The sequence below is a fragment of the Canis lupus genome, chromosome 15, assembly GCF_011100685.1.
Source record: "Canis lupus familiaris isolate Mischka breed German Shepherd chromosome 15, alternate assembly UU_Cfam_GSD_1.0, whole genome shotgun sequence".
In the NCBI taxonomy this organism is placed as follows: Eukaryota; Metazoa; Chordata; class Mammalia; order Carnivora; family Canidae; genus Canis; species Canis lupus.
The window spans coordinates 29,529,246-29,555,686 of NC_049236.1; the positions used below are offsets into that span (position 1 = coordinate 29,529,246).

Genomic DNA, 26,441 nt, shown 5'->3' on the forward strand with positions numbered 1-26,441 from the left:
ATCCTCACAACAACCTTTGGGGTCACTATATTCTCAATTTATGGAAAAAAGAAGCAAACTCAGAGAGATTTAAGTAAGTAACTTGCCCAAGATCACAGAAATCGATGATGTGAAGTCAGGATTTCAATCTATCCATGCATCCATCCATAACGTTTAATGACATGTACTATGTGCTCAGCACTCTTCTAGATAACATGACCATTAACAGTGAACAAAACCAAGTCCCTTTCATCATGAAACTTATGTACTTGTCAGGGAGAGACAGTCAATAAATATGTAATATATCAGAGGGTGGTGGGTGCTGGAGAAAAAGGAAGCTAGATAATCCCTATTTAGGGAATCTTGATGGTAGGATTTACAGTTGTATACTGAGTGGCTAGTGAAGGTCCACTGATAAGGTAAGACAGTTGAGCTAAGACTTGGAAGCAATGAAAGCACACACAGTACAGGGATCTGAGCTAGGAACACTCTAGGTGGAAGGAACAACATAATTTCTGAGGCCAGCAAGCATGAGCTTAGTGAATTTCATCTGTTCGACACCAAACTGCCTTCTACTATGCCATCCGTGAGAGCCAGGTGAAACTCATTACTGTGAAAAGTAACTAATATCAAAATAAAAATTAACTAAATTTATTATTCCTTTTAAATTTAAAATCACCATTACAATGTAAGTAAATAATATAAATTTTTTGAATGCTTTAAAAATAAGAAAGTCTTTTATAAAAAGAATAATTGGAGTTATACTCAATTAAGAGAATAATGCCATCACTCATGAGATATTCTTACGTTTAATATCTTAGCAACGAAACAGCAAAATAAACATAAAATGAAACCTTGTTTTGCTGCACAATTTCTTCCTCCAGACTGCTGATTGTATGCTCATATTCAGAAATTATATTATTCAAATATTTTATTTCTTCTTTATCCTTGACTAGTTCTCGATTCAGTTTAAGCTCTTGAAGACGAAGTTCTTCTATTTTCATATGCCAATTGATTACCTAAACATTTACAAATAATATGTACAAATGTAAACACTCTCTACGTAAATAAATATTTCTTCATTGCTCCTAATAATTTTAATTGAAATTAATAAATATTCTGTAAGAATTATCCTTTGTTGAGCCACATGGCAAAGTTCATCTAGAACTTTCATAGATTCTTCTAAAAAATATGTGCCGTCTTAACAAAACATTCTTCAAATGTTTCTATAATGTTTACAAATAACTAAAATTAGTATTCACTTAATATATATAAACATTTCGGGATCCTGCTGGGTGGCACAGCGGTTTAGCGCCTGCCTTTGGCCCAGGGCGCGATCTTGGAGACCCGGGATCAAATCCCACATCGGTGTTTAAAGTTCTCTGATAGTATATAATCTAAGCATTTCTACCAAAACCACTGTTTAGAAGAGTCTCATTTTATTTTTACAAATAGATACTCAAATAGCCAAAACTTTTAACTTATATCTACATTAACAACATATAATTGGAATTTTGGTCATATAGTAAACATTTTTCAGATAGCTACATACTAAGAACTTAAAATTACTATGTAACTCTTTTGGAAATACTGAACTGAAAGTCAATATTTTACCTTTTGTGCTCCCCTGGCATCCTTTAGAGTGCTTATTAACTCTTCTAGCCCCTTTAACTTTAATTCCATTTCCATCGTTTTGTTCTCCATACTTCTATGCTCTTGCTGAGAATTTTTCATTTCTTGCATTATCTTCAGTTTGTCATTTTGTAATTGAATCATTGTTTTAGAGAACTTTTCCTGTTGTGCCAAGGGTAAAGCTCCACTAAACTGTCGTCGTAGAGACTGAATTGTTTGGCGCAGATGTTTTGCTCTGTTTCTCCCCTCCAAACGGGCATAATAGAGAGCCTGTTCTTTTTCATCAAGTTTCTGCTCTAAGCGCAAATTACAGGCCTCTGTCTTCTGTAGTTTAGATGTAACTGACTCCAACTTACCAAGAGCAGTGGCCTCACTAATTTGAAGAGAGACGATGTGTTGATGCAACTTGGCAATTAGTGCCTTTTCATCAGACTGTGCCTAACATAAAAAAGTACACATTTATAGTCAGTTTCAAGTTTTTCTAGTGACACTTATCATGGATTTAAAAACACAACTTACTAAGTAAGATTTTAAGAAGTGTGGTATATGAGATCCTATAAAAATCTTGCCTAGCTTTAATTCAGCTTTAGTTATATATAATTTTAATTATCAAAAACTTTGTTAAAGAAAAAAACCCAAACTCAAACATATTTAAAATCCAAATCTGGCATCTAACTAAATAACGGTTGGCATATTACTGTTTTTTTTTCAACTTCCATATGCAAATGACAATATTAGTGTAACATGAATGTGGACAATTTTTTTATCCTAGAAAAGTTTATATTGGGAGAATATGTGTGTGAGAGTTACATATTAATAAAAGAAAAAATACTGTTATGAAGGACTATTTCTCCTCAGGTCTTAACTTTGACTTGCGGCCAGCACAATGTGTTTGTAGGTATTTAAATGCTTTTCTCTATCATGAATGATATTTCAAATTAAAAAGTTTTTCTAATCAGTTTACAGTGAACAAGAATAGGAGCCTCTATTTGACATACCCTCAGATTGAACTGTAAAATCATCCAATATATAATGTGAATTTAGGAAAAGGGAAAAAAAATCTATTTAGAAGAGCCAATGCTATGCATACCTGATAGTCTAACAGTTGCATTCTGACAGATTCTACTTCCTTTTCCCTGGACTGTTGCTGTGCCTTCAAAATTTCAACTTGTCTTTTGGCAATATCAGAAATCTCTCTCAGTCTAGAAGGTGAAAAGATACCTCAGGAAAAATTAGGTACATTTTCTAACTAAATACCAGTATTCCAGTTTTCTAGACTCTTGGAAAAGCTGCTAATCTCCAGCATCTCTTTTTTTTTAAGATTTTATTTATTTATTCATGATAGACACACACACACACACACACACACACACACACACACACACAGAGTATTCCAGTTTTCTAGACTCTTGGAAAAGCTGCTAATCTCCAGCATCTCTTTTTTTTTAAGATTTTATTTATTTATTCATGACACACACACACACACACACACACACACACAGAGGCCTGACGCAGGACTTGATCCCGGGACTCCAGGATGGTGCCCCAGGCCAAAGGCAGGCACCAAACCACTGAGCCACCCAGGGATCCCCGTCCAGCATCTCTTCTTAGCATCAAATACTAAAGTAAAATTTCCTCAACTGTTTCATGTAATGTAATTTCATGAGAGGTTAACATGTTCTGTGAAAAAACTTCATTCCCAAGATCCTTCCCTTGAAAATTCCTAATACAGAGTATTGTATGAAGTGTTCTGAGAAGTTCTAAAGCAAAAAATTATCTCAAATTACATATATACAGCATTTTCCAAATTTACATGGCCACAGAACTTCTCTCCCACACTTTTAACATGAGATGCTTATTATCCTAGCTTGGTAGAGCTAGAATAGGTAATAAGTAGGTTTATTTGAATAATTGTACAGTCAAGAATACAGAAATTTAAGATTCCTAAGTTCCCTAGATGAATTAATATATGTTTTAAGTTACAAGCTATCAGAAATATGAAAAAAATATTATATGCTTACTACAATTTTTCTTAAAGATTTTATTTATTTATTTGAGAGAGAGCAAGAGAGAACACAAGCAGAGGTAGCAGCAGAGGGAGGAACAGCAGGCTTCCCGCTAAGCAGGGAGCCCCATGTGAGGCTGGATCTCAGGACCCTGGAATCATGAGCTGAGCGGAAGGCATTGCTTAACCAACTGAGCCACCCAGGGACTCCCTGCTTACTACAATTTAAAAAAATGGGAGAAGCCTGATGGTAAATTATTAAATTTCCTACAAAACTACTATTATAAGATCACAGAGGGAAAGTAAAATGCATTTTACTTTGGGCAAGAATAATTTTAACTCACTGTCAGATAAGTCGGGTTTCCTCACATTGATTAGAAAGTCTCATTGCCAGTTACATATGTTTTAAAAGGGACACCTGGGTGGCTCAACAGTTGACCATCTACCTTTGGCTCAGGGCGTGATCCTGGGTCCCGGGATCGAGTCCCACATCGGGCTCCCTGCAAGGAGCCTGCTTCTCCCTCTGCCTGTGTCTCTGCCTCTCTGTGTCTCTCATGAATAAATAAATAAAACCTTGAAAAAAACATATGCTTTAAAAATTAAAATATGATAAAATGAATACTTATAAATTATTTTTCTTCAAAAGATGAAGTCTATGAGGTAAGAGGAAGAAAAAATAAATGGAGTCCTTCACAATGAAATGGGCTGAGAACAACAGACATTCCAAGGGCTATCAAGGCTCCAAAAAATAACCTTATAATGAGCAAGCCATAAAATCATTTTTACAAATAGTTATTTGGGCTTGACAGAATAACTCATGGCTCCTATTACCTTTCTACTGAATTGACACCAAAATTACCCAGGAGAATGAATACACAGCATCAACCTGGCACACAGTATTAATTTCTTACATATATTTTTTGTTCCAAGTAAATAAATTATTTTCACACGTAAAATAAAAATCATATTATGTTAGGATTATTAAGTGTGATTATAGGAAAAAAATCAATAAATAATTGTTTTTAAAAATGTGATTATAGGAGTTAATACATTTAATACCTAGCAGAGTATACAGTACTTAATGTCAATTGGATGGCTCAGTTGGTTAAACATCTGACTCTGATTTCAGCTCAGGTATGATCTCAGAGTTGTGAGATCGAGCCCTGCATTCGGCTCTGTACTCGGTGTGGAGTCTGCTTGAGATTCTCTTCGTCCGTCTCCCTCTGCCCCTACCCCTGTTCATACTTTCTAAATTAATCAATCAATCTTTAAAAATATATATATATACATTTTATTCTAACATATGCCAACTATCATCTGAGCTTTCAGCAAGCCATATTCTTTTCATTGGTGGAGGGTCTTCCCTTAATGTTGATGATGGCTCGTGATTGATCAGGATAGTGATTGTTTATATAAAGTTGGAGTGGCTGTGGCAATTTCAATAATATATTCATTTTGTTTATGTTATTCCAGTATAGTTAACATACAGTGTTATACTAGTTTCAGGTGTATAATATAGTGATTCAACACCTCCATATAACATCCAGTGCTCATCACAAGTGCACTCCTTAATCCCTTCATCACCAACTTCACCCATTCTCTCTACCCATCTCCTCTCTGGTAACCATCAATTTGTTCTCTATATGAAGTGTCTGTTTCTTGGTTTGTCTTTATCTTTTTTTCCATTGTTCAGTTTGTTTGGTTTCTTAAATTCTACATGACTGAAACCATATGGTATTTGTCTTTCTGTGACCTACTTATTTCACTCAACATTATACTCTCTACCTCCAACCATGTCATTGCAAATAGCAAGATTCCATTTTTTTATGACTAGTAGTCCAATTATTGTAATATTATTCCACATACCATTTCTTTATCTACTCTTCTATCAATGGAAACTAGGCTGCTTCCATAATTTGGCTATTGTAAATAATGCTGCTATAAACATGGAGGTGCATGTATCCCTTTGAATTAGCATTTTTTGTATTTCTGGGGTAAATACCTAGTAGTACTATTACTGAATCATAGGGCAGTTCTAGTTTTAACTTTCTGATAAAACTCCATGCTGTTTTCCACCAGTTTGCATTCCCACCAAAAGTGCAAGAGGGTTCCTTTTTCTCCACATCCTTGCCAATGTTTTTTTGTGTGTGTGTGTGTGTGTGTGTTTTATATTAGCATTCTAGCAGGTGTAAAGTGGTATCTCATTGTAGATTTGACTAGCATTTCTTTGATGATCAGTGATGCTGAGCATCTTTTCATGTATCTGCTGGCCACCTGGATATCTTCTTTGGAGAAATGCCTGTTCATTTCTTTTTCCCATTTCTAATCAGATTATTTGTTCTCTGGGTGTTGAGTTGTGTAAGTCCTTCATATATTTTGGATATTAACCCTTTATCAGATATAAGAAACTTAAGTTTAAATAAATTAAATGACCACTACTCTTTCCTCCAAAAAAAATGTTAGTATGTGGAAGAACTAAGCTGCATAGGGTGTTGATTTCAGATACAGTGTTTTATGCAATACTATTCCTGAATTCTGAAAAATATCAATCTTGAGAAATTATTTCCTCTTCAATATTATTATTTATGCCTGTTAAAATTAATCTTGTTAATATTGAACTTGTTCTTACAAAAAACAAAAATAAAAACTACAACCAGGGCAGCCCCAGTGGCCCAGTGGTTTAGCACTGCCTTTGGCCCGGGGTGTGATCCTGGAGACCTGGGATCGAGTTCCACAACATCGGGCTCCCTTCATGAAGCCTGCTTCTCCCTCTGCCTGTGTCTCTGCCTATCTCTCTGTGTGTCTCTCATGAATAAATAAAATCTTAAAAAAAAAAAAAAAAAAAAAAAAAAAACTACTACCAGTATCAATTCCATGAAGAGTATTACCTCAAACCACTATAATTAGTTTTCTTAAAGACAAATTAGAGTAGACATACTTAATAAGTGAAAAGTCTGCATGCACTTACTTTGACACTTCAACTTTTAGTTCCATTTCGCTCTTCTCTAATTCTAGAATCCGTTGCCTATCAGCATCACTTACTGTCTTGCTCACACTATCAGCTAATTCATCTCTTAACATCTGTTCCACCTTCTGTGCTTCCAAATTGATTTTGGTGAGCTAAGAAAAAGTAACAAAAAAAAAAAAAAAGTTCAGCTATATCAGCTTTTGGTGAGGTTTTCTCTTTCAATTTAGCTTTCACCATACCGCAGTTCTCTTTACTTGACATTAGTCCGGATACTGAATTGGGTGTGATGAAATATTAAGAATAAATTGTAGAAAGTAAAGAGAGTCAAGAACAGGTCATAAAAACTCTGAATATATGCCAACTCATCAAAATAACTTAGATTACTCACAGTCTAGTATTTGAATCTCTTATTTTCTTAAATTTGTCTGAAATGCAGTATATGCATTACACTTTAGCTATACCACCTATAAATAAATTTGAATGAGTTAATAAAATCTTAATATATACCTAGTGACTCAGTTAAACAAAATGACATACATTTGAAATATATACTAATTCTGAAAGTAAACATTATAGGAGTGCTACTTCATCATTAATTGTTGAATATTTGCAAACTATATTTATGCCAGCCAATTTAATATTTCTGACCATATCAAAAAAAGTATAAAACTTACTAAAATGTAAAGTCCTGACAGCAGAGATTACTGTCTATTTTGTTTCCTCTCCTAACACCAGCCCCCATACACTGCCTGGCATGCACCTGGCATTCAATAAACAGATGGTAGTGGAAGGCAGTATCATTAGTAAACAAATAATATCTTTTTGCATTAAATCTAATGTAATGCTGATGGGAAATAACTCATTTAAAGAAATACCTGCTTTCTTTTTAAACATGTCAGATTTAAAAATACATTTTTTATTTATGCTTTACATATAAGACAAGCACTACACTAATGTTACTTCAAAAATACAAACTAATCTCTCACAAAATACAATGACTAATGTGACTAATTCCTTACACTAATTACATGATAAAATTATATCAAACCTCAGCAAATTTGGTTTCCAATTCAAAATTACGTTCTTCCACTTGCTTTAATGAAGTCCTTACATGCTCATACATTTTTTGAGAATGTTCAGCCCGCTGCCTTTCATTTAATTCCTTCATCTCCAGCATAGTGATTTTTTTTGAAATAGAAACAATTTCACTGTTGGTTATTGATTTCTTTGCCTTATCCATGTTTGATTCATTTCCTATATGCAACAATACTAAGTCAATCTCAAGCTGTTATAAAAATTATATCCTAAATACTTTAGCCATTATATACAAGGATGCAATAATATGGTTTCATGGAAAACACGTTAGTCTTATGAATTATGACAGACTTGGATTCCAGACTTAGCTCTACACCTCTTTGGATACTGCCTATCCCATTTCATCTCTCTAGAACTTACATTCTTCACCAAATGATAATAAAAATTATTCATCATAGAAATTTAGAAATTTCTATAGGGAATACAGCACCTATTAAGGAGAGACAGGAAATGAACGGAGAACTTACCACAACTGTATGTAATACCCTTTTTTTTATAGTTTAAAAAAGTTTAAATGATACCTTCTTTCATGTAGAAGCTGCATGGAAGTCAATTCACTTTTTTTTTTTTTTAGTCAATTCACTTTTAATCTCTTGATGAATTAAAATTTGTATTTCTAAAAGTAGCTTATTTTAAATAGTTAGGCCCAGTGTTAGGCTTCATCAAACTACTACACGTCCCAATTACCAATTTTAAAAGTAGCTCTATTTTGTAACAGAAACCTTGAATAGCATTAGAGCTCTTTAGAAAACAAACATACAAAAACACTTTATCCAAAGGAGCAAATTTATTTGAAAATTTGAAAATTGTACTTTAACAATGCTAGTAAGATAAAAAATTATTTACATGCCATAAACTAGGATAACCATTTGAAAAACCCTAGCAGGAGCCAGAAAGATTTTAATATCCTGTGAGACAGTAATATCTCTGTTAGATATACCTGAAGATGTTCACTGCAACACTAGAAGCAATAGCAAAAATAAGAAAATCTATTGATTTAATCACTCACGCAGTAAGATACTGCATGACTATTTGTACATATAAGAACGATAAATAAAACAAGTATTTTGACATCTACTAAATGAATACAGTATATAATGTTATAAAGTATATATATTTTTTTCCATTAGCGTCAAACTTACATTTTGTTTATTTATTTTTATGTTTTTATTTAAATTCCAGTTAGTTAACATACAGTGTAATATTAGTTTCAGGTGTACAACACCATGATTCAACCCTTCCATACAAGACCTGGTGCTCTTGTAAACATGTATAAGGTAATACAGAAAATAATATAATAGTGAAACTATGGGCTATATAAATTCTTTTCAAAATTTTTATGTTTTATGGTGACCTGTTAATTTAAATATATCAAATGATGCATTCCTAATACATCTTCACACATAGTGAAAAACTTCTAATATTACTATTAAGATGAAGGTTTTTATAAATTATCACCAGTGTTGATTGTTAAATGGTTCGAAATACCTCATGCTTAGTCATAATTTTTTAACATATATGAGAACAAATCTATTTAAATAACTAAAAACCAAATTTTGGTAGAGATTAGCACAAGATATTACTTGTCAACTGCCTGCTAAATTAAACTGTTAGGCAGAGTTCATTTTAATATCAAAATACTTTCTTTTCACCTGATATAGGAGAGGAACTATAAATGAAAAATATTCACTATTAGATTTTCATCACTTTATATTATCAGAGTCATAATACTTACCTAATTTGGTTTCTTGCTCCCAGGCTTGTTCAATAGTGTGAAGTTTTTCCTTGGTAATCTCCAGCTCTTTATTTATAGACTCCATTTGTTCTTTTAGGGATGAATTTTCACACTGAATAAAACAGAAACATCACTGAGAAACTACACTGTAATTCAGGCTAATATCATAATGATATTGTCTTAACTTTATATAATATCTCCTACAATTCACAATCTGTTTTTTTTTTAAAGAAAATTAGGAGAACATACACACATGTATGCATACACACATACATATAGAAAATAATATTTTAAGATAACCACCAAGATCTCGTGTATCCAGTCTGGGGCTTCTGAGCATAAGCTTCTGGCATGTGCATTTTTGGCCAAGCTGGAATGCTTCAAGTCTCATGACCTTCACAGTGAAGGTTGCTCACTTCCCTCTTTCACACAAATAGCTACTAAGCATCCCTAGCATGCCATCAGTGACAGGTCCTGCTTGTCATAGTGAAAAGAAATAAAATTCTGGCCTTCACAGGCCTCACCATTTGGTGCCTGTAGGTCTGTGTGTATAGCAGGAATTAGGGAGAGTGTGCAAGGCAGCAGACAGTGAACAGGTAAGCAAACAAAACAATCATTGAAAATGTAAATATTTAGAAAGAAACAATATGGACCCAGAGGAAATAAAAGGAGCCATCTCAAGATAGAATGGTTAAATATGGTATTATCTACTGAAGAGGTGGTATTTAAGCTGAAAGCTAAGGTATTAGGAGGAGCCGGTCTTGACAAAAAAGCAGCCAGGGGAAGAGCTGAGGTACTGACAAATTCTGATGCAGGTCTGAGTTTGGGGTGTGAGAGGACTGGAGCACAGTCAGCAAACCTAAGAGTGAAGAGTAGCATGAGGCAAAACTGGGGAGATAATAGGGTAATAGGGGGCCATACGGGGCCAGAAAGGGGATGTCAAGATAAGGAACTGGAATTTAATTTAATATATAATAGGAAATCATTGAGAGATTTTAGGGAGGAAGTTTCTAAACAATCATCCTGAAGGCAACGTAGAGAATAAATAAAGGGGTACACGGGGAAATCAGAAATTAGGAAGATATTGTCCAGCCCCGATGAATAGGGTCCTAGCAATGACGATGGAGAAAAGAGGACACATGAATGAATTACATTTGGGAAATAAAAACAACGGGGGAGAGGAATGACTAGAAAGCAACTCTAAGGTGTCTGCCTTCCCCGAGCAGGCAACAGTAGCACATATTTAAACAGGAAAGATTATGAAAGGAACAGACATCAGGAGTTCATCTTGGATATGCTCAATTTGAGATCCCCTTGAAATAGGAGTTGTAAAGTAAATCATTCCACTACACCATTGAGAAGTCAGGCTGGACTCATAAATGTAGGAGCTGGCCCATCAATTTAATACGGCCATTTATTCTTTTTTTGAACAAACAGGACGCTTACGATATGCTGGGTATCCAAAGCCCTGGGCTTTATTGATAAACAAATTCTATCTTAGAATTTGTGTTTTAGAGGTTGTAGTTGGAAAAGAAGCCAATATATAACACAATGTCAGGTAATATGTGTTATGAAGAATAATAAAAAAGGGTAATGAGGTTTTCTTTAAAGAAGATATTATAATAAAAAGAAAAAAGCAAGGTAAGGGAATAAAACATGACTTTCTGGTAACACGCACAATTACAACCCAGTCTAGGTAGTATAAATACACAGGAAAACAACGAAAGATGGATTAGAGTGTTCTAAACATCTTTTTTTCCCCTTTTTTCCTTTTACTTCCAGACTTTCAAGGAAAACTTCGGTTTGGTTCCAGATCCTATTTTCACCCCCCTGCCTTTGGCCCCACATAATGTGCTTTTACACCCTCCTCTCCAATCTTCAGTCATTCTCTCCCTATTCACTCTAAATTTTCTTTTCCTCTCCCCTCAAACTTCATTGGTCTCCTTTATTAAAAAAAAAAAAGTTGATTAAACAAATCTTCCTCTCAATCCTATGTCAAACCATATCTTTTTATCTTTTCTTCTGTCATCGAATTTCTAGGTTTTCTATTGTCTTAGGACTCATTTGGTTTTTGCATTTCCCTTTCACCCACTCTCTTTGTATTCTGAAAGTTGATTTTCATCACCTTTACTATCAAGACCTTCACCCTTGAAGGCACAATAGGGGCACCTGGGTCGCTAAGTGGTTGAGCATCTGCCTTTGGCTCCGGGCGTGATCCCTGGTCCAGGGATCCAGTCCCGTACTGGGCTCCCTGCAGGGAGCCTACTTCTCCCTCTGCCTATGTCTCTGTCTCTCTCTCTGTGTTTCTCATGAATAAATAAATAAAATCTTAAAAAAAAAAAAAAAAAAGAAAGAAAGAAAGAAATACATCAATGATTTCCTAATCACCATATCTGGTGATCTTTGCACCACAGCTCTACCCATTAATCACTCTCTCAAGGTCAACATTTATTAGCTTCAAATTAGCTTCAACTGTGTACCACACAGGAGGCACTAAACACACAAAATGAATTAAGTGGAGTTCCTGATATCAAGAAGCTTCTATTTTAGTTGGGGACACAGACATATCAATACTGATAGTATGATGTGACATAAACAGCTGAACTAGATACAAGATAGAGAACTAATATACAGAGGGACTTGGTGCTATAAAGAAATTTCTGAAAAAAAAAAGATAATATCTGAACAGTTTTAAGCATGAATAGAAATTCACTGAGCACATAAGCTGAGAGAGTGGGAAGGACCTTCTAGACAAGGAAAATGCATGGTATGAAAGAACATAAAATAAAAAACAAGGTACTCCAGAAAACTGGTAGTTCAGTTTCAAAAACATTAATTGTAAAAGTATTTAGAGCCTCACAGGAGATGACATGAGGTTAGTGGGGGCTAATCACAAAAGGAATTTGACTTTCATTCTTTAAGTGACTAGCAGCTGTTGATAGGTTTGAAGCAGGGCAGTACATGGTCAGCTTCATGTTTAGAATGATCATCGTGGTGGCAGTAAGAAGCAGCTAACACAGAAGATAGAGATATGAGTCATGGCTACCACAATATACATCATAAAGACATTGCCAACAGGGATAAATATATATTCAGAATTATAATTAAGATGTGAGAAGGAGAGGAAGGGATATGATACAAATGGAAATTTAAAAAATTTTATAGACAGATGAAAAATATTCTTTGGAAAAATAAATAAAAGTTTAAAACTACTTAAAGTTATCTATCTAACACATTTCTTACATAGGATTTTCAAATGCTTCAGAGGAAGAGGGCAAAGGACATGAAAGGGAAAAAACACATTACCACATCTAAATATTCAAAATTTTCTATAAAATTAACATAATCATCTCTTTAGCAAACACAGTAAAAAGTAAACTGATCATGATTACTTATGGTTAGTATTAGTAAACAACTCAGATAATTTTGTAGGAGTCATTAAAAATCTATTTAAAATAAAGTTTGGGTGTTTTAATGATTGTGTCCCTATACACAAGTACAATTTATGAAGCCAACAAAATTAGACCTCATTCCACTCCTGGGAGAGGATCACAAAAGAGAGTAAATTAAGTCAAAAGACATAAGGCCCTATTTCTGAGGAGGAAGATGAACGAATCAGGAGTAGGAGTTTTGCCTACTGTTAAAGGTGTGGAAGTGAAGTGGCTAAAAGACAACTACAGAGGGCTCGGGGCCATATTCACATACTATTTGAATGACACTTATGATACCCATTTTTCTTATATGTACAATAAGAAAGGATGAGAATTTCCAGAGCTTATTCATGGTCCAGGAAGAGCCATTCTCAGCTACGTCATCCCAAGGAACATAATAAACCAAGGACTATGAGAAAATAATTTGCAGTAGATTCAGGAAGAAGAGAAAGGGGATGGGTACTTAATGATGCTTCCTCTTTTCGTTACAATTTCCCTATCTGGTTCACACCGCTCTTGCTTTTTTAAGTGCCTGGAGAAGAGGCTTGGTTCAATAAAATTTACGCAAGTGGGCCAAAGGAGGATGATATAGGATGAAGTCATCCAGAAGTCATTCTGCACCTACTGGTATCCCCCAAGAAGAACAGCTAATATTGCAAGGTTCAAGGATGACATACACTTACCTCTAAGTGTTCCAAGTTACTTGTTCTTTGAACCAGCATGTTATCTTTTTGCAAGACGTCCCTGTACTTCGCGGTCAACTCATTGTATTGTTTATTGGCCAATTCTAGTTCAGACAAAGAAACACTATTATCTATAACTTTTTGGAGAGCTGCAATCTTGAAAATGGCCATTTCCTATGTAAATAAGGATACATTGAGTTAAGTTGGTGTATTTTTTTCTGGTGAAGCACTAGCCACTTTAGAGAAGGATAAGATAATACAGCTAAAAGCAAAACAGATTTTAGAATCATTTTTTAAAAAGGATTTCTCATGTACTAAAAATATTACAATAATTATTAATTTTTTCATATAAGAAATCATTATTTAGAAATTTTAAATCATAATAAAATAAAGGGAATCTTTCAGAACTATGACAGTAAAATAAAATTCAATTGATTTCAGAAAAGCATAATACACAGTAGCAAGAAAATATATCACTCAGAATGTATCCCCGGATGGCTTTTCTAAATTTCATAAGATTGAAAACAATTTGCCTTTAGTTAGCTGAAAGGCAAAATTAGCATTATCACATTACAATTTAGCTATTTCTACTTATTAGAGTTACACAGACTAGCTTTGTAAGAGGGAAAACCTTTTGTTCCCATGAAGAAACAAGACTTAATTAGAAAAAATTTCTCTCAATCATAGCTATATAATATAAAAATATAAATACTCTTTAATTTTATATAAATGAAAATTTATGTTTATAAAATGTAATATAAAATGAATGTATGTTTATAAAAATGTAATATAAAATAAAATATAAAATAAATACATGAAAGACTGTTACTTGTTTTATGTTCTACTCATTAGCTATACAACTAAACTATATAAAGTCACTACTCAAAGATATCATATTAACAATAAGAAGAAATATCTGAACTTTTATTTCTCTCCAAAGTAATTTGATGAAATAGGAATAACCAAATTTATAAAGTGAGGAAGAATTTACAGTTAGAATTTCTTCTGAAGTAATGAGGGAAAAATATTTGTAATAGTGCTTCACATCTCATTTTGGCAGTTTCTCTTTTCCATCTAAATAAATACACATTATTCTACCTTCCCCTTGGAATTTGGTTTTACACTTTCTTTGGATGAGGAGGGGTTTCCTATTTCCCATCCCCTAAAAAAACAATTTTCAGCTTTCCATTTGTCATCGCACCCCCCTCCCCAAATCCAGGTTGAACAATCAGGTTGAGGAGAACATTCTAGTACTTTTTTTCCCTTCTGTCTCACACACTAGCTACATGTGCAATCCTCCAAGAAAAACATAAAAATCAAAACAAGAACATTTCTTAAGACTCAAAACTTCCTTATTACATGTCCAAATAAAAATAGCTTTCATTATTGAAAACTATTCATAGTTCCTTTTTGCATCAGGATTCAGCTTTAACATCACATTGAAAAAAAAATCACATTGAAAATAAGTTTGTTAGCATGACAATTTCACCTACTACTATCTTTAAAAGTGAATGGTAAGGAACTCAACTTCATTTTAATTCTACTTTGAATTCTTTTATGTTTATATGATCCAATGTAAATTTGGTCATGTAAACCAAACATGTACATGCTTAAAATAAGCTATACAGGACACGATGTAAAGCAAGGTATAGAAGAATACACACAGCATGCAACTTCTTGTGTCAATATCTTCAAAAACAATCATTAAAAGGGTAATCAGCTACCTATAGCAGGTAGGGCAGAATGGAGTCAAAGGCACAGGGACAGAAATAAGATTTTTTGGACTATATGTTTGAAACATGCAAATGTTTTATATATTCAAATCATTTAAAAAAAGAAAAAAAAAAGTAACCTCTGAGTTTGAAGATAAACACAAAACAAATGAGCCTAACTATCAAATTTGTAGCATAACAACACAAAGAAAATTATTTCAAGTTACTGTAGAATATATTACCTTGACTATATATGCTATTGGAAGATATTCTAAAGAAAATAGGAACTATAAAGAAATGTAAAACTAAATTCCATAGCATTCCTGTTGTTAATACCAATGCAAGATTATCTTCAAATTAATGTGTGAAAATTATAGGATAGAGCAATTATTTTAATGTTAATAACAGACTTCCATATAAGAAAAAAAGAAATAGGAGTCCAAAATCAAAGGTTTGTAAAAACTCCATACCATTTCCTTACCCCATTATATTAAATCTGAATTAGAGATAACAATATGAACTCATGGTTTAAATATACACATATTTTCCTAATTTGTCCACTGAAAGGGACCAGTAGCAATGAAACTTCAAGAGCCATAGTATCTAGTGACCAGCTTTTGGTATCTAAAGGTCTTTCCCCGGCAGCCCCAGTGGCTCAGCGGTTTAGCGCCGCCTTCAGCCCAGGGCGTGATCCTGGAGACCTGGGATCAAGTCCCACATCTGGCTCCCTGCAGGGAGCCTGCTTCTCTCTCTGCCTGTGTCTCTGCTTCTCTCTCTTTGTCTCTCATGAATAAATAAATAAAATCTTTTAAAAAAAATTAAAAAAAATAAATGTCTTTCCCACTAAAAAGAACCAGGGTTCTTTAGCATAATGATTTATTCCAAATCTGGATAAAAGTATAAAAGGTAAATCTTGAACATCCTGTTGTGCCAGAAAACAAACCAACATCTGAAGTTTTGTTCAAAGACTACTCAATTCTTGTCAAAAGGAAATAAGAGCCAACTTTAGACAGCTCCCCCTGACCAAAATTATTATTAACAAATAATGACTAAATCTGGGAGTGTGCAATGATACTGAAAGACGAGAAAGCTGGAGAGGTCAAGCAAATAGGTAGAAACAGAGTATACAAGCTCTGATTTCGGAGGATTAGTTATTAAAAAAAAAAAAAAAGAATGAAGCTTTTATCTTGTCTTTCTTGTAGGAGCTATACTTCAAGATAACCAAACAGGCTGGGCTAATGAGGAAAAGCTCTTTATTTACAAAAGACTATTGGCCAATAAATGTAGAAAGCATAATATAGCTAGAAAATAATTTTTGCAACTCCTAATGAAGTACCTGAGTCAAATAACAACAATCATCAGTGAACACTAAAGCCACTAGGAGGACTGCCAAAGAACTGGTTATTTGCATGTATCAAAATATCACCAGTTAACTAAATACTTAAGACAATAATCACTCATGAAACAATAATCACTCATACAATCTCTTGAAGTGATACAACATAAAACATTACTTATAAAGTACAAAGCATTCTTATCAACAATGTTTAACCTAACATATCCAAGGCTTCAAAACTTTTGTAAATCAATAAATAGGGGAATAAGCAAAATTAGAAAAGAAAATAATTAGGTAAATGTTCAACATTTTTCAAAGTAAAGAGAGGAGATTCTATGAACATTAAAGATTTATGACCTGTAACATCCGAATACAATGCAGGGTCCTTGACTGGATCTTGGTACAACTGAGGAAATGTAAATATGGTCTGGACATTAGATAATGTAAGAAAATCATTGTCAATTTTGTTAGATGTGATAAAGTTCTTGTGTTATGTAAACAAAAGAAGTCTTTGTTTTTTAGAGACGCACAGCAAACTATTTAGAGAAGAAATGTCTGCAATATATTACTACAAGGAACAGATGAGGCAATTATGGCAGAATGTTAATGTTAACTGTTAATCTAGGTGATGGCTGCTATTCATTATACAATCCTCTCTTCCTCATGATTGAAAATTTTTATAGCCAAAAAAAAAAAAATCAGATATACCTTAAATCGTTGCAAACGTCCAATTTTTTCACCAACTTCAGCTTCCATTGCTATCAATTCATTCTTCTGTTTCCCATTTTCTTTCCTAAGCTGTCGCTCCATTTCTACTAAAGTAGTGTACTGTCTTATGAGTGACTTTTCATTCACTTGCAAGACTGTTATTTTTCTACTATTTTCTGACAGTGTTTTCTTCATTTCATCTGAATCCATCTGAAGAGCACTGAGCAAATTCTACACAAAGACACATTAAATTACTTGTTGAATGTAGCTATCTTACTTTGTACAATACTGTATATTGATTTTAAAAGAGTTTTGCTTACATTATATTCTTTTACTTTTATAGCATCTTGTTGGATTTGATCCTCTAGTTTTTTCTTTTCTTCTTTCACTGTTTCAGATTCTGTTTTCCAGGTCTCCTTTTCACTTAAAAAACAAATGAAAATGACAATATAATAAACCTAATAAAACATTTAACTACAGGAAAAGATAACTTTAAATTATGGAAATTTAAAATGCTTATAAAACAAGAGGCATCATAGCCTTGGGTATCTAATAACAGATTAAGTCAAAATTCCACTCAACAAGGATTTAGCCTGGAAGTTCTATTTTTACTAAATAAATGCAGTTTAAAGAAATTATTTCATCAAGTTACTTTCATTATTCCATGAGTCACAACTCTACAACTGTTACAATATAACAACCAAAGCTGAACTTAAAACATTTTATTAAAAATAGAAAATAGGAAAATAATCAACACTCCAAAGTAATTCTGGAAATCAGTTCTCAATATACAGACCCTACTCTTAAACTTGAGGGTTAACCAGTTGTAAAATATTTAGAATACAAACAAGAGTAGAAATCATTTGACTTAAAAGAAGATGTGTAAGACACTGTTGCCTACCCAAAAGACATTCCACAGTCATCTGCAATCTGGTTGGCATAAAAAATTACAGTGGCATCACTCTCTTTGCCACTGAATGGTTGAGACTTGGACATATGACTTGGAGAGCTCATTAGCCCAATTCTGGTTAATGTGATCTGAGTCAAAGTCTGCTCTGCTAGACGGTTCTGGAAAATTTTTTATCTAAAACTAAAAAGTTGTGTGGGGGAAAAAAAAGGTTCTTCTACAGTGGCCATAGTTCCCTCTTCCTTGAACTCCCGCATCTATTTTATAAACCATAATAGGGGGGACGCCTGGGTGGCTCAGTGGTTGAACGTCTGCCTTCCACTCAGGGCGTGATCCTGGAGTTCCAGGATTGAGTCCTGCATCAGGCTCCCCGCAGGGAGCCTGCTTCTCCATCTACCTATGTCTTTGCCTCTCTGTGTCTCATGAATAAATAAATAAAATATTCTTTAAAAATTAAAAAAAAATAACCATAATAGGAGATAATGACAACTCTTAAACACGGCCTACTCTATAATTAGCTTCGGGTTTCTTGTTAGATCATGTAATAATTATCCTTTGTGTTTAAATAACCTTTGATTAGGTATTCTAATGACCGTTAAGAAAATTATTCCATTAATATAGAGGAAATAGCAGAGATAAGGAGAAACATTAGTTACCAATGAAAATATATCAATAACATGACAGTGACATGAGGAATGATGTTAACAGCTGAAACACATTTACAAAATATTCACATGCTGGGACATTTACATAATGTTCCTTTCTGAACATTTTCATATAACAATTCACTTAAACTTTGTAACAATCCTATGAAAAAGGCATTATATCTCAGAAATTTATACATAAGGAAACTAAGACATAAAATAGAAGAGAAGAGGCATGAGGGAACAAGTATTTTCTTACATTACTAGTATCATGAATAAGAATATGCTGCAATTACATTATAAGTTTTGCTCTTATACCTTAGATATTCCTTATATAATAAGCTTTGTTGATGACGAATTACTGCAAATTTTCTGTTATAGTCTTCAAGAGACTCTTCTAAATTCTTTAATTTTTTTTCTTTATATTCTAGTTCCTAAAAATGAGTACAGAAATAAGAATGAAATAATTATCAAAATACATTTTAAATTGGAGAGTATACATTTATACTCTGACAAGATAACAGAAAAATAAGAGAGAATACAGTTCCCAAATCCTAGCAGCACAGATCATTTCTAGATCCTGAACATTTTAGTTTGAAGCATATGTATAAAGAGAAGTACTATAGATTTGTTAAAATTATTTTTATATTTGATAGTTTCAGTAACCATATAAATTCTCAGGTACAGAGGTTACAAACTTCTCCAGTCACTCAGCTTCACACACCCTCTTGTGAACGTATCTGTTCATGTCTCCATTCAAATAACTCTTTCCCATTATTTCATTTTATAGATGAAGAAACAGAAACTGAGAAAGAGTAACTCAACATTTAAAAGCTCATTAAAACTATACTTGGTAACCATTCCTAAGCACATATGGCATGCTTGGTGCCAGGTACTTTATACACATGCAGATCCAACACTTAAAGTCAGGTTTTGTGTGGCTCCAGAGGCCCTGACTACTTCTATCATTCTTAGGACTGGGGGTCCAAGGACCCGTTTTGCCACTATGAACAGGTTTTCAGATTCCCAATTGGTGCTCTCTAATCTATGATAATGCCTCTCATATGTTGTTGTTGTTTTTTTTTAAGATTTTATTTATCGATTCATGAGAGACAGAGAGAGGCAGACATAGGCAGAGGGAGAAGCAGACTCCCCACGGGGAGCCTGATGCAGGACTCGATCTCAGACCCTGTGATCATGCCCTGAGCTGAAGGCAGACACTCAACCACGGAGCCACCCAGGCATTCCATCCTCTCATATGTTTTTATATAAAGATGAAAAAAAAAACATTAATTTTATTTGAAGCAATATGATGTCACATTACCATTACTTGTTGACAGTGTTCTTACACTGCAGAAGAACAAGAGAGATCATAAAGAGTGCTGAAGTTATAAATTTAAAAGTTATAGAAGTTAGAAATTTTAAAGTTGCAAATTTAAATTCATGCTATAACATGAATTATAAGGTAACGTTTAAACAAGTGTAAGGTTGTTCCTCACTGACATACAACAAATTCCAATATTCAAAAAAGATTAAAGTAATTTTCAAATACAAAAACAAGTATTTGATAATCATAACTCAAGTATGTTCACAGATGGATCATCTAGGAGACAGAAACAGTAGTGCTTATAATCAAAAATATGTTTTCATTGATTCCAAACACATTTCTGTAATTATATTTCAAACAAATGGATGTTATGGATATTCACACTTCAAATGAAATAATGAAAAGCATCTCTCATTAGGGCATTCATAATGACCACAATATAGACGGCAAAACTGACAAACACAGGCAAGCACTACCCTTTCTAATTCACTAATGTATTAACTAACACCTTGTAAGTTTAAAGGGAAAGAAGACATTACAGACAATTTAATTTAAAAACTTTTTTCTTGGGGGCTCCTGGGTGGCTCAGTTGGTTAAGTGTCTGTCTTGGGCTTAGGTCATGACCTCCAGGGTCCTGAGATCCAACCCTGAGTCCCAGCTACTTACTCAGTGGGGAGTCTGCTTCTCTCACTCTCCCTCTGCCCCTGCTAGTTCTCTCTTTCAAATAAATAAATATAATCTTAAAAAAGAAAAATGTTCAAAAAATAAATAAAAACTTTTTCTTGTAGTTAAAAGGAACAATTTTAGTCATTTCACTAAAAAGTTGTATCAGACTTTATTCACTTGAACTGCTTTTCTAACCAGCACTAAATAAAAGTGCTCCCCTTATTTATACATTACCACCTTAGCTGCATGTCATTCTACTTGTCAATCATATATTTCAGATGACACATATGTGCACAAGATATATCAGCATGTTTCTTACACGGATGAATATAATAAATTGCTTTTATTCATAATATTCCATTTCATATCAAAATCTAGAAAAAATGCATTGCAATGATAATATTCTAAAGAATACTCAAAGGAATATATAAAGACTAAATTAAACATAGTATCAACTACTTTTGTTATTCACATGTTATTTACTACCTGTAAGATATGTATTAAATATTCATTTTGAGAATTAATAATATTGGCACTAGACGGTGCTATCCCATCAGGTAGGTCCACTCCTTTAAAAACAACATTTGATCCTTCTGACTGCCGTAAAAGAATAGTCTCTTTTTCAAGATGATCTATCTGGAAACAAACAGTTCAGAAATGAGTCTCACATCTCTTACAACCAAAGACAAATTTAAAAGCAGGTTAACTTTTTCTTCCTACTGAATATTAAAAAAATTAATAAATGTATGAATGCCCTACTAGGCATTAATTAAACTATACTTCAAATTCTATTAAGAAATACCCAGGCATAGACTTAGAAATTTTGAATTCCTTTATGTTATAAAAGGTACTTATTTCCTACTTAATTATTTAAGAAAAATCCAAAAAGTAGTTTTATTAATGTTGAATGAATCCAAGAGGCATTTCTCAGTCTTTTTAAAAAAATAAAAGTTTCATATTAAGCTTATGTTCATAATGCTTGGCATTTTCTATTATTTAATAAAATTCTCACCTTTAAATTTGCTTTTGCCAACTGCTGAGAATAATTTATAGCCTCCTTCCGAGATTCCCTGAGTTCCTGTCTTAATTCTTCATTCCTTCCAGTAAGTTGATCAACTTGGGCTTTCAAATGCAGATTGGCATCAAAAATTCCTTCTGCATTCTTTGATTCTATAGCCTAATATATTCAGATTATATTGAAAAAATGTGAAGCAAAATACTAAAATCACAGTAAAAAAAAAAAAAAAAAAGCTACCTTTAAATAAAATTCACATTTAAGCATTTTACTCTTCCCAGGCATAACAACAAAATATGCCAAATCCATTTCTTACTTATGAACCTAAATTTATAAAACTCTAACTTACATCAGTATTATCAAGCATAATAATTACCTTATTATAACATTTAACAAACATTTAGCTAATTTTGTAGACTGGTAGACTAGAAAAACAACTGAAGAGAGTAAGAGGACAAGGGTTCAAATCTTAACCAATCTCTTACTAGCTCAGCAAGTGACAAGTTCTTTAAACCTAGTTTCTATATCGCTAAAGAAGAGCAAATGTTACATCTGTCCACTTCACAAGGTTTTTATACAGTCAAAATGAGATAATTTTTATGCAATACTTAGAAACTATGCAGCATGAGCAAAGCAATGAAATAGTTACTACATTTAATTGAATTTTTCATTGCTTCCTCTCCATACAGTTGAAGCATATATGATAAAAAGGCAAAGCATGGTAACACAATATTATTCAGATTGCTGGATAAGCAAAAATAATGTTAAATATTAAAATATTATCAAAGAGGTTTCATTGGTCCTAATTCTCCAACAATGGCATATATAAACATACATACACCCTGGTACACATCTACATAGTACATACATATAAATATATTTGCATTTTAAAGAAACTATATATGATAAAACTGCTAACTGCAAAGTAAAGCTTCAGGGAAAAAAAAAAGGCAAAAACAAAGAAGGTTAAGATGAGTAAAATAAAGTGCAATCTCCTACTCAGGAGGGTGATCCAGGGTTTGAGACAGAAATTTTATAAAAGTAAGCCTTAAAAAAAAAAAATAAAAAAAATAAAAAAATAAAAAAATAAAAGTAAGCCTTGACCCCCTAGGAGACCAGAGCAGGCCACATGGAGTAATAAATTATGCTAATTCAAAGGGGATACCAGGAAGACAGAAGTAAGTACAAGGAGGTACTGTGACAGACAAGGTAATCTAGTTATCAGTCTTGCTGTTTAGAAATGGCATCTTGTTGCCTACATGGCCTTTTATTAAAATAAGATTAAATGGTGATTAGAGATACTGAAAAATAACCCATAGCAATAGAAAGTGAAATGAAGTACATAACCTAGAAATATTTGATCTAAAGTGTCACTGATTCTGCAAATTTCTTATAGCAGGCAATGTTGTTGGGTCATTCGTGAGTTATAGACAGGGCAGATTCAATCAGAAAAAAGAATGACAACCCAAGATAGAAACTGATGAAATCTCTGGAAGCAAGGATACAAAGAAGTTAGAATTCCCTGAGGTGTCCATTCTGTTTGTATTTGGTCACTAAGTAGAGTTTCCCTTGGAAAATAGTTTGATCTGAGACACAGTATCAAAAGTGGGTAGCATCAGAGATAAAAGATGTTCACAGAAAAAGCACAAAGAACCATTTTAGACATTCAAAATAGCAGAAGCAAAACAAAGTCACCAAGAGCAAAAGAAACATAAAAATGAGTTACATATAAAAAGAATTAAATGGTTCTCAAAAATTTTGTCAAATGATTTTCTTGCCTCAGAAATTTTTAACATACCAATATCACTCTCCCTTTCTGCTAATAATATGGTATTGCTAAGAAAGTATTCAATTATTAATTCATCATAAAAAAAAGCAATTAAATGAATAGTATTTTGTTGGGAAGCACAAATATATGTTAAATATGTTCAGATTATATAAACAATATATGTAAATATTAAGAATTTAAAATGTATATTTTATTTAAGTTCATATAATACTGTAAAATTCTCAATCTCTATATAATAAACATAAATAGACTATTATTTGATGGTTAATATTTTTCCTTAGCAATGCTTACCCATTTAAATATTTAAAACATTCTTACTATATAAAAACATAAATAAATAAAATATTCTTACTACATCCTATTACACTTCTAGGTTTGTGGCATAATGTCCTACCAGACCTACCTTCCCAACTTAACAAGTGAATACAAAAAACAAATATTTGAAGGTTCTAGAAAATAAACAAAAGCAAGAAGATTTTGGAGCAGACTTAAAACCTGGAAGACGGAACCACTGAGGAGTGAATTTTGTATTTGAGGGGAGAGAGGTGGCGCAGGGAAGGGACAGGCTACAGTTGAAGTGACCTGTCATCTTTCTGGCCAAGAACACCAAAGATAGAGCCCAAAGTCTATCACTGGGAAAGTGAGATAGGAATTCTAGACAGAAAATAACCAGCCAAAGGGAACTCCAAATTCTGTTTAAATACTCTGCCAAGCTGACCTTTAAAATGGAAGAATGGAGATGGTAGTGGAAAATATCACTGATCTTAAAAATAGATAAATAGCAATTATACAATCAGGAGAAGAGATAAAAAATTAGGGGGAGGGATCCCTGGGTGGCGCAGCGGTTTAGTGCCTGCCTTTGGCCCAGGGCGCGATCCTGGAGACCCGGGATCAAGTCCCACGTCGGGCTCCCGGTGCGTGGAGCCTGCTTCTCCCTCTGCCTGTGTCTCTGCCTCTCTCTCTCTGTGACTATCATAAATAAATAAATAAAAATTAAAAAAAAAATTAGGGGGAAAGAAAATGAACAAAGCCTCAAAAACCCCTGGAACAATGTCAAAAGGTCTAAGGTGTCCCTGGAGTTCCAGAGACAATGGGGCAGAAAAAATAATTGAAGAAATAAAGTGGAAAACTTTCCAGTTGTGGTGAATGGCACAAGTAAACAGATTCAAGAAGCTCAGCAGGGGATCCCTGGGTGGCGCAGCGGTTTAGCACCTGCCTTTGGCCCAGGGCGCGATCCTGGAGATCCGGGATCGAATCCCACATCGGGCTCGAATCCCACATCGGGTGCATGGAGCCTGCTTCTCCCTCTGCCTGTGTCTCTGCCTCTCTCTCTCTCTCTATCATAAATAAATAAAAATTAAAAAAAAAAAAAAAAAAGAAGCTCAGCAAACCCCAAATGGCATACATGCACACACACACACACACCAAGTTACATTATGGCGGAACTAGTGAAAATCAAAAGAGGAAGTTTTGAAAGCAGCCTGAGAAATTTACATGTAAGAAACAGGGGAACGATGATTCAAATGACTATAAACATCTCATCAAAAACTATGAACACCGGAGAACAGTTGAACAACACTTTAAAGTATGAAACAACAAAACAAAACCACTATGAAAAAAACTTACATTAACTAGCCTTTCAAGACTCGGGATGATTAAAGATGTTTCTCCTCCTTTAACATCAGGATCTTTCTGCATTTCCTTAATAGCTTGCAATATTTCTTTCATACCTTCTTCCAGCTGCTTATTTTCTTCGGCTAATTCTTTTACTAAAATAACATATTTTTCTCATTCAATGAATACTTTCTTTACAATTTACACTATCTATACAAGTAACAAACATTTTATATACAAAAAAAATTTGGAAAATGCCAATGCAAATAAATGTACAAAAAATTCAACTATAAATCCAATATGCAAATAGTTGAATTAAATGACAGACCTATTTAAATCATGTGCATATATGTTTCATTGTTGAAAGAAATAAATCATAAACATACTTTGTCTTCACTTCATTAACAATCTTTTATATTTGTTTTTCTAACTTTACTTTCATTAGACAACAAGAAAGAAAAATTGACTTATTGCCACAAAAAATTCACAATAACTTTCTTTGATAATGAATATAGCAAGGCAAACCAAAGAGATGAATAAGAGAGACATCTATATATTATAGAGGTGATTAAAGTTAAAACAGACCAGAAAACAAAGAATGTATTAAAGTCCTTTTAGATCCATGATTTTCAATATAGGATAAATAAAAACAGAAAAATAAGAAATAATAGTAACTTACATTTATTCTGAAATTTGGTTATTGTTGTTCTACCTCTTTCTAAATCTCTTTCCTTTTCAGTTAGTTCTCTTGAAAGAAATTCACTCTGTACAGAATACAAAGAATAAAACTGATTTTTTTAACAAAATATCACAATAGTTTGTACTTTTCAAGTTTAAAAAATTTGACCAGAGGGACAACACATCAGAAACAAGTTATAGAAATACAACAGTAATAATAACACAATACAACAGTAATAATAACACAACCCTAAAGGTAAAACAGATGGTAGTCTTCCTCCCACTTTCTCCCTTCTCCCACCCCCATAGCAAAAGGCAAAGAAATACAATGAAAGTTTTGTCTTTAGCGCCACAATGAAAGATTTTGTCTTTTAATAGTCTGCCTTTATACTACCTGTTCTGCCTGGCTTCTATGAAGTTCAAGCTCTATTTCTGCATTTCTATTCTGTGCTTCCTTGACCAATAAATCCTGTGCTATGACTTCATTCTAAAGAAATAATTAATAAATTAGGCAAGT

General features: G+C 33.3%; 2 protein-coding genes across 5 annotated transcripts in view; one reads left to right on the plus strand and one right to left on the minus strand.

Annotated features, from left to right (window-relative positions):
- The window catches only part of C15H12orf29 (chromosome 15 C12orf29 homolog), a 59,128-nt gene extending 47,792 nt beyond the window's left edge, over nt 1-11,336 (plus strand). Inside the window, exon 8 of the mRNA XM_038558621.1 lies at nt 11,197-11,336. Within this exon, the coding sequence (XP_038414549.1) occupies nt 11,197-11,320 (124 nt within the window). The 3' untranslated portion in view covers nt 11,321-11,336. The remainder of the gene's footprint in view (nt 1-11,196) is intronic.
- Nucleotides 1-26,441, minus strand: part of CEP290 (centrosomal protein 290) — an 86,903-nt gene that overhangs the window by 36,255 nt on the left and 24,207 nt on the right. For 3 of the 4 annotated variants that reach the window (XM_038558604.1, XM_038558603.1, XM_038558602.1), the window contains exons 18-31: nt 25,926-26,010; nt 25,259-25,401; nt 21,841-22,005; nt 21,315-21,464; nt 19,154-19,269; nt 17,605-17,707; nt 17,285-17,515; nt 13,529-13,702; nt 9,415-9,526; nt 7,633-7,838; nt 6,585-6,736; nt 2,702-2,813; nt 1,594-2,049; nt 834-998 (exon numbers count right to left, since the gene is read on the minus strand). In XM_038558604.1, coding sequence (XP_038414532.1) covers nt 834-998; nt 1,594-2,049; nt 2,702-2,813; nt 6,585-6,736; nt 7,633-7,838; nt 9,415-9,526; nt 13,529-13,702; nt 17,285-17,515; nt 17,605-17,707; nt 19,154-19,269; nt 21,315-21,464; nt 21,841-22,005; nt 25,259-25,401; nt 25,926-26,010 — 2,370 coding nt within the window. Of the gene's footprint in view, nt 1-833; nt 999-1,593; nt 2,050-2,701; nt 2,814-6,584; nt 6,737-7,632; nt 7,839-9,414; nt 9,527-13,528; nt 13,703-17,284; nt 17,516-17,604; nt 17,708-19,153; nt 19,270-21,314; nt 21,465-21,840; nt 22,006-25,258; nt 25,402-25,925; nt 26,011-26,318; nt 26,412-26,441 lie in introns of all 4 variants that reach the window. The other variant, XM_038558601.1, reaches the window with a different exon arrangement.